The sequence below is a fragment of the Dendrobium catenatum genome, unplaced genomic scaffold (assembly GCF_001605985.2).
Source record: "Dendrobium catenatum unplaced genomic scaffold, ASM160598v2 fragScaff_scaffold_402, whole genome shotgun sequence".
Classification (NCBI taxonomy): Eukaryota; Viridiplantae; Streptophyta; class Magnoliopsida; order Asparagales; family Orchidaceae; genus Dendrobium; species Dendrobium catenatum.
The window spans coordinates 719,545-731,572 of NW_021318864.1; the positions used below are offsets into that span (position 1 = coordinate 719,545).

At 39.3% G+C, this 12,028-nt stretch overlaps 1 protein-coding gene across 4 annotated transcripts; it reads right to left on the reverse strand.

The window, feature by feature from the left end:
* Positions 1–3,298: 3,298 nt before the first annotated feature.
* Positions 3,299–7,451, reverse strand: LOC110098958 (pentatricopeptide repeat-containing protein At1g74630). Of its 4 annotated transcripts, none has more exons than XM_028694130.1 (4): positions 5,312–7,451; positions 5,170–5,232; positions 4,792–4,974; positions 3,299–3,386 (listed from the first exon to the last, which is right to left on the reverse strand). In XM_028694130.1, the coding sequence occupies exon 1, from the start codon at positions 7,410–7,412 to the stop codon at positions 5,484–5,486; it is 1,929 nt and encodes a 642-aa protein (XP_028549963.1). In that variant the 5' UTR covers positions 7,413–7,451; the 3' UTR covers positions 3,299–3,386; positions 4,792–4,974; positions 5,170–5,232; positions 5,312–5,483. The 4 variants fall into 4 exon arrangements, with proteins under 4 accessions (XP_028549963.1, XP_028549961.1, XP_028549962.1 ...); XM_028694128.1 differs by lacking the exon at positions 3,299–3,386 and adding an exon at positions 3,400–3,956 and having other exon boundaries at positions 4,792–4,970; XM_028694129.1 differs by lacking the exon at positions 3,299–3,386 and adding an exon at positions 3,401–3,836.
* Between the last annotated feature and the right edge of the window lie 4,577 nt (positions 7,452–12,028).

The following is a 12,028-nucleotide window of genomic DNA, read 5'->3' on the forward strand; positions in this document are numbered from 1 at the left end:
AGAGCTCCCTCTGCTCTTGAAAGAGGACCCCCTGAGCCTAAGGAAAAAAGAGAGAGATTGGAGATCGCTCTTGCTTCCTTGCCTCCTCGACCACCGTTGGAGTTTCGCCGGACCACTGCCAGACAACCGCAGGAGTTCCGTCGAACCACCACTGTTCTACCACCGCCGGACTTCTGCCGGACCACCACTTGAGTCATTCACCTTCGCCGGACCACCACTTGAGTCCTTCACCTTCGCCGGACCACCACTTGAGTCCTTCACCTTCGCCGGACCACTACTTTAGGCCCTCACCTCTACCGGACCACCACTTGAGGCCCGGACTTCGCCGGACCACCACTTGAGTCCCTCACCTCCGCTGGGCCACCGCCTGACGCTGTTGCTCAACCACTCGAGGCCCTCACCTCCGTCGAACCACCGCTTGACGCTATTGCTCCGCTGGACCACCACTTGAGGCCCTCACCTCCGTAGGACCACCGCCTGACATCGTTGCTCCGCCGGAACACCACCTAAGGCTCAGACTTCCGCCAAGCCATCACTTGAGGCCTTCTGCTCCACCAGGACACCACTTGAGTCCCGATTTCTGCCGGACCACCGCTTGAGGCCCTGTGCTGCACAAGAATATCACCTGAGGCCCGGACCTGTTGGACCACTACTTGAGGCCTTGAGCTCCACCAGGCCACCACTCGATGTCTAGAGTTCTCCCAAAATATTGCAACCTCTATCAACAGACAACGGTCTTTCAAACCCCAGTCTCTTGCCGGCTATAGTCCTTCAGATCTTCGTCGCCTACTATAGCCCTTCAGACCTTCATCACCAGACAACAATCTTTCAGACCCCGGTCTCCTACCGACTACAGTTCTTCCGACCTCTGTCGGCTACTATGGTCCTTCCAACCTACATCGCCAGCTAATGATCTTTCTGACCCTGGTTTCCTGCCGATTACGGTCCTTCAGACCTCCGTCGCGTACTATGGCCCTTTCGACCTCCACCAACAGACAACGGTCTTTCTGATCCCGGTCTTTTGTCAACTACGGTCTTTTCGGCCCCTAACCTATCGACTATGGTCCTGCAAACCAAACAAACATGTCTATGTAACTTCCACCATGTAATGCACTCTATATGATGTATATTTGTGACATCAAACCGAGGCCTTCTCCTAAGGAGGGGCCTCAATTGTAATCGACAACAAGTACTAGTGGATTCATTCAAACTGGGTCAGACCCCATGATTTTTTCCCCTTTTAAGGGTTTCCACATAAAAACTATGGTGTATTTTATGAACGCTACACTCTCTCTCTTATCTGATTGTGTTCTGGATCTTCGTACAATGTTAAGACGTTAAATTATATATTTCTCTACCGTCGCGAATATTCTAGGACGCAACAAGCCTAGCTACACCAATCATCGATTATCAAAAGAGTGAATTGTTATAATTGATATGTATATAAAATTCTTTATAAATAAAATGTGAAAGTATATCAATCTTCTATTAAATATATTCTGAACTTGAAAGCTCATTGATCAAATTGCTCCAATTTCTATTATCGTATACAAAATTATCACAAGAAATCATTGAAGAAATCTTATTATGTAAAAGCAAAAAAAAAAAAGCATTCTCTGCAAAATATGCACGTTAAAATTATGGTTTTCACTAAAAACTACGATCTCTTTTTGCCCAAAGCTTTGAAAACGTTGGAATTTTTATTAAGTTAAGCTTTCACTATCATTTTTTTAGTCCCACATTGCTGAAGCTTTTTGAATGTTGTCAGATATAAATCGTTCATTTGCTGCATTAGACTGCTGAGCTCAGCAACGCGAGCTTGTTACCCATGTTGGGGCAGACGGGTGCTCTGAATGATCCATTGGCTGGTTTGTATTGGGCCGAAGGTTGGCCTGCCCGATCCAAGATGGGTAGTTGGTTGCTACTGGTTTAGGCGTAGGCTTAAATTAGAGGGGAAAGCGTGAGGCTGGTTTAACAGAGCAGCGATTACCTCTAGCTCTCATCGGTGGATGGAAAATGGGCCGTTGGTCCGGGCAAACCAAGTAGCCGTTGGGCCTTGTGAACCAAACGGGCACTCCTTTTATTGCAAAAAAAAAAAAAGGATAAATGTTTGTATGAAAAGTTTTTGAAGAAAATCACAAAAAATCTGGAAAAAATCATAGTATATGATTTTATCAAAATGATTTCATTAATGGCGCAGACGCTAATGATGCTAAAATTTGATAAAATAAAATTTATTATTGTCTTTGATCGTTCTGATTTTGGGTGAGAATGCTATAAATCAAGATAATTCTGGCTAAATATTAGCCTTCACGTAAGTAGAGGTGTCAAATAAATTAACCCAATGTTTATATAATCCCAAATATCATTAATTTTTTTTTTTTTTCATTCAAATGTTTACAAAAAGATATTCCTATTTAATTGGATGAATTTTGATAATCACAAGTACAAAATGAATTGAAATATTCTCATTTCTCTATTAATTTTATGGCGATATAATGTTCTAAATTTAGGTGAATAAAACAACGTTTAATACGGTTCTTCTTCTAAATAAACGATAAAGGATTTTTTATTATGCTAAGCTTCCACATTTGCCTGTCTATTAATCCCACATCGCTAAATTCCTCTGGTATATTATTTAATATAGACTTCTTATTTGCGTTGAAAAGTCACCGAGCTCGGTGACGTGAGCTTGTAACCCAAGTGGGGGTATTAAGGTACTTTGGATGATTGATCTGGTTCAATGGCTGATTGGTCATCGGGCCCGAAGTCTATCCGGTCCAATAGAAGTTTGCAGTTATAAAATTATATACTGCGTGTATAGTTGAAAGCTAACTCTCTCGAGAGTGAGATAGAGAGAGTGCTCCCGGTCGTTTGGGTAAGGGTTGTGGGATTTCTGGTGAAATTAGCTTTGGGCCGTTTGATTCAAACGAGTACTTTTTTTATTTTTGGCCACACTGCACCCGGGTGCCGGTGCAGCGGCCCTTACACACTTGTCACTGTATTCAGGCCACACAACGCGTCGCTTCCAGGGGACGCCCTAGCATTAACACAATTTCTTAAAGGATTCATGTCATTATTATTCGATAAGTTTTACGCTGGTTGTCAACTACCTAACGCAACCCTCCACTTTTCTCATCCAATACTTGGGACCTTTCAATATACCTAACATTATCAAAATAAATATCAACCAGGACACAATTACAAACTATGCAAATTACCTCTTTGACACCCAAAATTTAATTTTCAATAGCACCAAAAACTTCTCTCTTACTAAAATAGAACATTTTTACCTTGATTAAATGATGACCATGTAAGGCCATCATCTGTTGAACTGCTTCACACGAATCTCCACTGCTTTCATCAATTTCAGCTATTTCCTGCAGCTGCAAAGAAACTTAATTCTACTATGAGGTTGAAGAAGACAAGTGTTAGGAATAATTCTCCGGGTACTGTTTCATTGCCTTGCTGCTATGCATCACAAGATATATAAAGAAAAATACATGAAAACTACTTCAACAGTGTTGATTAATCTGTTACAAGACAACGAAGTGGATTTGATCAGAACAAGTGTGCTCTGCCATAGAGAAGTAGTGGACATGTAGAAAAAGGGCATATTTTTTTGTTAAAAGTCGGCTTGCTTATCACCTCCTCGCAAGCTAACATTTGCTTCGGAAATGTTGAGCTTGTCTCGTAACAATTGGAACCGAGGAATAGAAAAGGATTTGGTAAACAAGTCAGCAAGTTGATCAGTTGTATGAACATGTGAGATAGTAAGCACCTTGTTCTTAATGCATTCACGAACAAAGTGAAAATCGATTTCAATGTGCTTGATCCTGGCGTGAAAAATAAGATTGTTTACAAGAGCTATAGATGAGATGTTGTCACAAAGTAATTTGTAGGTTGAGAACATGGAATTTGAAATTCCCGTAGAAGTCGACGAAGCCAGATAATGTCTGTAGAAACCGAATTTTGAAATCAAAATCAAAATCGAATTTAAAAAGCTTGATCAAAACAACTTATGAGGAAAAAAAATCTACTTGTTATGAAACATTAAGCCAAAGCTCATAAGAAATATAGAATCACACATCGTTTTCAATCTTAGTGGTTTAAGACCAATTTCGTTGGAACCTAACTTGAAACTTATTAATATTTTTAGTTTCAGCCAAAATTCAAGTATTTTAATAAAGTTTTAATTGAAACTAACGGATTTTTAGAAACTTTACCGAGGGTCTGTTTAGGATCGCTGTAGTATTTTTGAAAATTGGTTCTAAAATTATTGAAAATAATTTCGCTACTATGAGTTCAAAAAGTAACTTTCATTATTGAAATATCTCAAAAGAATTGAGAAAATAAAAACCAAATAAAAAATAAAAAAGACAAATACTGTCCCAAACAAATCCTAAAATTACTAAGAAATGATAAAGAGTTCAACTAAATTTCTATCAGTGAGGATCTATCAGATTTCATTTGTAATTGTAGCTTGAATCAACATTTCATTCATTGAATGCAACTTTGATAATATTTTATGATTAAAAGAAAGAATCTGACGAAAGCGGATTCGGAGAGACACGGAGAGTTCTTAAAACAGAGCCACTTCGTTTATTGCGCATCCATTGGTAGCAGGTGACAGGGGCGCCATCAATATGGATACATGCTACGCGGACGCGATGCATTTTAGGACGAAGATGGAAGTATTCTATACCAATGGAACGAGGAAGCTCTATTTTCACAGATTTAATGATAGGAACTGATTAGCCGTCAAACACTGGAATGGAGTATGTTGATTACCTGCAGCTGCAGATGAAGGCCAGGCAAAGGAAATTTCGTCAGAATATTTGTCCACCATGTAAGGCCATCATCAACATGAAACTCATCACCCCACCACAACACTTGCTGTTGACCAGCAACTGCTAACCCTTATCCATCCACCGCTGCTGCGTTCACTAGCCATTTGCACATCACGGCCACTACCTTTTACTCAAATTCAATATTAATTAGATTAACTTAAGAAGACATGAAAAGTGATTCTCAATCAGTGCTTTCAAAGCATTGAGTGCAATGCAATGCACGATATTTTCTTTCTACTTTCAGTCAGAAGCTCATCTAGTGTCATGAACTATGCACAATACTGTTAATGCTAAAATAAACTTGCATGGATTTTGATACCTGAAAAGATACATATAACCAAGCTGGTCCAAATCGCACCTTTAATGCAACATGTCAAGCATCCTGGGATTAGCAAATGACAACATAAATTAGAAAAGCAGTTTAAAATTATCCCTTAATATCAAGGAAGTGAAAAATGAACCTATTGAGTCATATGGCAATTCATGAAGATCGAGAGGTTATTAGACTGCGAGTCATTGAAGAAAACAGAAATTCAAATTCTGTTGTTTCATCTTTTCTTTTTGTACATCAAATCTTCACCAATGTTGTATGAAGTTGCCTTAATGATTTTTAATTCATTCAATATTCTTCAGTCACCAAAAGTCTCTACATGAGCAGTTTCCCTCCCTAAAACAATGGAACCGATTACGATCCCGCAACAATATTTCTCTCTTGAAAACCTTCGAAATCAACTTCATCACATCATGACAATCCCTGCAAACTCGTAAATTTTTCACTATTCTTATGACCTCCTCTTCACACATTCTTGCCATTCCAAATGCCACTGCAAGTTTCTCGCTGTGTCTCACAATCGCATTTTCCTTCTCTTCCTCTTCAATGTCATGCAAAACATTTGCAAGCTGTGGCCAATACCCCTCCATCCGAAGCCTAGACATGATCTCCTCAAGCTTCATCAATGCCTCTTCTTGCACATTGCTCCTCGTATCGCTAGCAATGAAGCTATAAATCACCTTATTCACCTCAACTGCACTCCATCCGGGATCTTTCCTCATGCTTTTCTCGTTCATGGACTTTCTAACATCAATAACATCATTCCATTTGCCAGCCTTGGCGTAGACATTTGAAAGCAAAACGTAGTCACTGGAATCATTTGGTTCAAGCTCTGCAAGTCTCATTTTTATATCCTCAGCCAACCTGACATTGCCATGGATGCTGCAAGCCCCAAGCAGGGTTCGCCAAATGATGGAATTTGACTTTATTGGCATCTGTTTTGCAAACTCGTAGGCCTTCTCTAACATACCTGCTCTACCATATAGGTCAACAATGCAACCATAGTGCTCTACTGATGGCTGGACTCCATATTCACAACTCATACTTTGAAAAAGCTCAACACCTTGTTCCACCAAACCCGAGTGGCTGCACGCATAGAGGACCGCTATGAAGGTGATCCAATCAGGTATAATTTCTGCTTTCAACATTTCATGAAAGAGCTCAAGTGCTTCTTTGCCGTGACCTTGCATTGCCAATGCAGCAATCATTGATGTCCAGGAAACAATGTTCCTCTTCTCCATATCACAATAAAAAACCCGCTTTGCCATATCGATCTTCCCACACCTCGCATACATGTCAAGTAGTGCATTTGACACAGCCATGATAAAATTCATCCCTGTCTTCTCAATAAGCCCATGAAGAATCTTCCCAGATTCAAATGCTCCTACCTGTGCACACGCTGACAGGGCACCGGTAAAACTAACCTCATTGGGCATTATCCCCTCCCTCATCAATTCCCTAAAAAAGCCAAAAGCTTCCTCAAAATAGCCATGACTAGCAAAGCCCACAATCATGGTGTTCCAGGAAACCTGATCCTTTCGCTCCATCTCCTTAAACAAAATTCGTGCCTCCCCAAGGTTGCCGCCTTTCATATACCCCGCAAGCATAAGATTCCATGTAGTGATATTTCTCACTGGCATTTGATCAAACACTTGACCCGCACCGGCTACATCCCCCGAGCGGAAATATGCCGTCACCATAGCATTCCACGCCACAACATTCGGGTGAGACAATTCGCCAAATACCTTCTCTGCAGAAGCGATGCAGCCGCATTCGGCGTACAAACTGACCATCGTTGTTGCCACATAAAGATGGGCATCGAGGCCGTAATGAATGGACTGGGAATGGATCTGAGAGCCGGTGGATAGGGACCTGTTGTTAGCGGCGGCCTTAAGGAGAAAGGCGAAGGAGAAGCTGTCAGGGGATAGAGAGAGCCGCTTCATGTGGGCATACGTGATGAAAGATTGGTAGGGTTGAGGCGACTCAGCAAGACCACGGATAACGGTATTAAACATGAAGGCGTCAGGGGAGGGAAAGTCGGCTAAGAAATGGAGGGCGTAATCGAGAGCATTGACGAGGGTGACGGCGGCGACGAGGAGTAGTTTTCCGGTGAAGAGAGTGCCAGAGTCGGCGCCAATCTTAGAAGCGAAGGCGTGGACTTGCTTCAGATGAAGCACCGACTTGCATTGTTCGAGCAAGTAGATGCATTGAAGTTGAACGTTGCTGCCCATGTTCGATGGCAGCCACTACAGTCGGAGAGGTTTCGCCCGGGTTTCGGCATCATTTTTGAAGGGTACATTTTGAGTGTTATATAATATTATAAAATTTTATGTGTTTTTTTTTGGGAAAATAAAATTTTATGTGTTAAATATATAAAAACATAAAAATTTAATGATATGCATATAATTTTTTTTTAAAATAATATTTAAAAAATATTAAAATTTTAATTTAATTATATTTAATTCATAATAGTTTAATTATATTGCATATCAGCCTATAAATTTGTTAATTAATTTTAAACATTTAAGATAGCTTTTTTAAATAAAAAAATATTATAAATACAAAAATATATTTCTTAAGAAATTTCTGTGTGGTGGGCCTAATTTATAAGTTTTAGCACATTTTGCATATAAAAAATAAACTGATCTTCGCCCATTAGGCTAAGCGTTTATTTATTTGGAAGAATTAAGAATACAAGTATTAATTTTAAAACACATTGTAAAGTTTTTGTAATTTATTTGACTATGAGCAAATGGAAACATCTTTTTATATTTGGTTTGATGGAATTCATTCTATTTTTATTTTTCAAAATAAGAAAAAAAAAACTACGTGAGGAGCATGGTTAGACAACGAGGGTGGCAAAGCTGGTATTGTAGGCATGATTGATGACTTAAGGGGTCATATTGAGTTACGAGGGTATCAACTGAGGATTGACTAACAATGAGAGGAGTCAAGGTTAAGTGGTGAGGGTGAAGCAGACTATATAAAGAGGTCACAAATCTTGGTGTCAACCCTTCTCTCTCTCTCTCTCTCTCTCTCTCTCTCTCTCGCAAGAAGGCTCAAGAAGCTCTCAAAAACTCCTCTGATGTGGTACAGCTTAAGCCTAAAGGAGGTGCAGGTGTTACAACCACATTCTGTTATCTCAAGGCCACTTTACACGTTCTTAGTTCTTTTCCGATTATGCAAAAATAGTATTACCTAACAACTACTTTTATTAGTTTTCATTAGTCAAATATCCTTTTTATAGTTTTTAAGTTTTATACAAATAGGCTGTAAGGAAAGGAGAAAGGCAGATAATAGAATATACACAAGTTTCCCTCTTCCATTGCCTTGTTTTTTTTCCTTTTTTCTTTGTGCAGGTCTTCAGTAGCTCTCCTCCGGTGCTTCCTGACGGCAAGCTTCCACAACAGCTGGTATCAGAGCATTGTAGACAAGTAATAGGATGGCTGAAAGCAGCCGACGTGCCGCATCCGACGATAATCGGAGCTTCGATGCTTTGTGGAATACCCTCACAAACATCAACCAAGAACTAGCCGAACTCACTACGGATTTCAAGCAGTTTGCTATTGAGACCCGGCGAGACATTCAGTTGTTGAAGTAGAACCAAGGAATAATCCCAGGCCCAAGGCCAGTCGCGCGGGGGGATGTCTCCCCTGTCTGAAGGGCGCCTGTAGGTATTGAACGGGTTCACCGGGGCATCCCTGCTGTGAATCCCGCTTATTCTGATTCTAAAGAAGAAAATGGGCAACAACGATGAATGAATTCATCGACCCAGGTGAAAGGGTTTATGAAGATCATATGGGAATAAGGCCAAATCGGGATCGTCCTCTACACCACCAAGGGGAATTTCGTGTCAAGATAGACATTCAGTTCTTATAAGGGCGCCTGCATATAGAAGATTATTTGGATTGGGAACGGGCTGTCTTAAGGTTTGTTGAGAGGTGTGTTGTTTGCCAAGAGTTCAAAGGTACAAAACAGAATGCGGGGCCATACACGCAGTTACCTATTCCGGACTCCATTTGGGAGGACATTAGCATCGATTTTGTCTTGTGTTTACCTCAAACCCAAAAGGGTGCTGACTCCATCATGGTCGTGGTTTACCGTTTTTCAAAAATGACATATTTTATCACCTATAAGAAGACCTTCGATGCCGTTAATATTGCTCGCTTATTTTTCAGTGAAGTTGTTCGTTTACATGGCCTCCTAAGAAGCATAACGTTCGACCGATATGTCATATTTGTCAACCATTTCTGGCGGGAACTTTGGAAGCGACTTCACACGGCTATCAACCTTAGCTCCACTTATCATCCCTAGTATGACGACCAAACCAAAGTGGTTAACCGCACCCTTGGGAACATGCTGAGGTGTTTGGTTTAAGGACACCTGAAGCAGTGGGAACAAGCTCTTAGTCAAGTGGAGTTCGCCAATAACTCGATGTTTAATCGGTCTATAGGGAAGTCACCTTTTGCAATTGTTTATACTAAAGCCCCTAACCATTTATTTGATATCGCTATTATGCCGAAATGTGCTAATACATTCGCAGCCGCACTTACTGACAATTGTCAAGCCATACTTGATGAAGTTCGCACCAAGCTCATCACTTCTAATTCCAATTATAAACAAGCAGCTGATCTCCATAGGAGATACGTTTCCTTCAAACCCGAGGACCTCGTGATGATCAGACTTCGTAAGGACAGATTTCCTGATTTCCTCCCGGGGCACTCTCCAAATTAAGTCCTCACAAGCTTGGTCCCGTACCAATAATCAAACGTATCAACGATAACGCATACGTCGTCAATCTTCCGGACCATTTACAGACTTCTAAAACATTCAATGTCGTAGACATTTCTCCGTATCACCTGCACACCTAATGACTTGTCCAGTACGCAATGGAGTTGTCCTTTTTCAGCTGAACTCTTCTGAATCAAACTATTGTCAAATGATAAGCATCTAAATTCTATCATGTTTTTAATAAATTAAAATTTTTATATTTAAAAATTAAATCACATGAGTTTTTTGGACAAATATCAGGTTCTTAGAACTATCCTGATGAGGAAAGTATAGTTGAGTGAACTCTGCTAGTGGTGAATCTCTTTGTTTTAGGGGCAGTCAAATTAAACACTACAGGAAAAATGGCCTATACCGGCGGTTTGAACCGGCGGTTTATAGGCCGTCGGTATTACCGACGGCTCCGCCGGCGGTTACGCCGTCGGACTCTAACGACGGCTTAATCGACGGCTTAGCTCGTTTTTCCTGTAGTGAAAGACTGCAGCTGTGTAAAAACTTGAATTAAGAAAATAACAACATCAGCTTTTTCCGTGTTTCAATGAGCCAAAATTTCGTCGGCTTTTCACTATTTTTTAAACCTACATTTAGATCTGATTTTGTTTTTAGGAGTGCGCAACAAAGGATTTTGTAAACTCCGTTTCGACCCACTATAAAAATTCCAATTTTGATGATTTTCAAAATTTTGATTGTCGGAGCTTAATTTTGATTATACACATTGTGGTACTTCACAAATTAATTTGATCGAGCATAAATTTCAATGTATATTTAAACTAAAATCTTCTAGAATTAAATTCAATATTATGCAAAACGCAATTTCTACAAATTTATAGTTAAATCAATTGTCTAGATGAGATGAATCCAACAACATAAAAAATTATCTCATCAAATCCAAATAAACTTAAATCAAAAGCTCGAAGCATGATTAAAAATTTTTAGATATTAATTGGAAGACCAAGTGATATCCAAATTTGATATGCTTATATTCAAATTGAGTGCCTCAACAAGAAAAATCCATAACGAGCTAAAGATCGTTTAATTCTATAAACATTAATGCACTTAAATTACAAACAAATGTTTTATGATCAACTGAATAAAACACAGAGCATTCGATGGAGCGTTCCGAATCTTTTTTATACTTATGAGGCAATTTCTTGTGGTCGCCTTCGTTTTGTCCATTAGCTAGCCTCTAAAATTCAACCAAAAAACCAATATAAAATCCAATAAAATCTTATAAACTCATCCATATATAACTCTGTAAAATTTCAAATAAAATGCATCCATTTTACTCAAAATTGGCTTAAAATTAGGACATTTTTCCAATTTATTTATAAAATTTACTATAAAAGCACCTTAGTACCACTATTTGTCTTCATGGCATCAGTAGCCTTGTTTGTCATGTCTAGAAGGATGTCATAGTACCAAGAATGGCATCGTGGTTCTCGAAATGACATCCTTATCCTTATAATGACATGGGGCCCATAATGGAGCCATGGAACTACTTGTTTCATGAAAATTTGATTTTTATATTAAAAAAAATATAATTTTGTGGCACCAAAATCATGCTTGCAAGTTTAAATGATCTTCTAGTTGTTTGATCAAACAATGATTTTGCTCCTTGCCCATTAATTGCACTAAAAATATATAGTCAAATACATTAATTTGAGCTCGATATCATCAATGTACCTAGATGATTGATAAAAAAGGGATATTGAGTGATGCATCATAGGCTACCACGGTTTGTGGACGATGTAAGAAAAAAGTAGTTAATAATTATTGAAATTCAATTAACACATAGTGGAACACCAGCAATTATCAATAAGATATAATGTCTCTTAGTCACTGTTAACAATTATCTCCCTATCATTCTTTGTTAAGGTATGGGGTGAGATGAACAAAGAAAGGTTATTATAGCATTGGCACCTGTGAATGGAAAGAAGTAATCAAGGAGGAATGTGGATTGGGATTCAATAATATTTTTTGTCGATAATGAAGGTGAAGACCATAGGTGAAATGTAAGCTGGAAGCAAAAAAGTTTTAGTTAAGCAGGTAAAAGCTTAAT

Excerpts from the sequence above, each read along its gene's own strand:
- LOC110098958 (XM_028694130.1), bottom strand. The coding sequence starts at position 7,412 with ATGGGCAGCAACGTTCAACTTCAATGCATCTACTTGCTCGAACAATGC.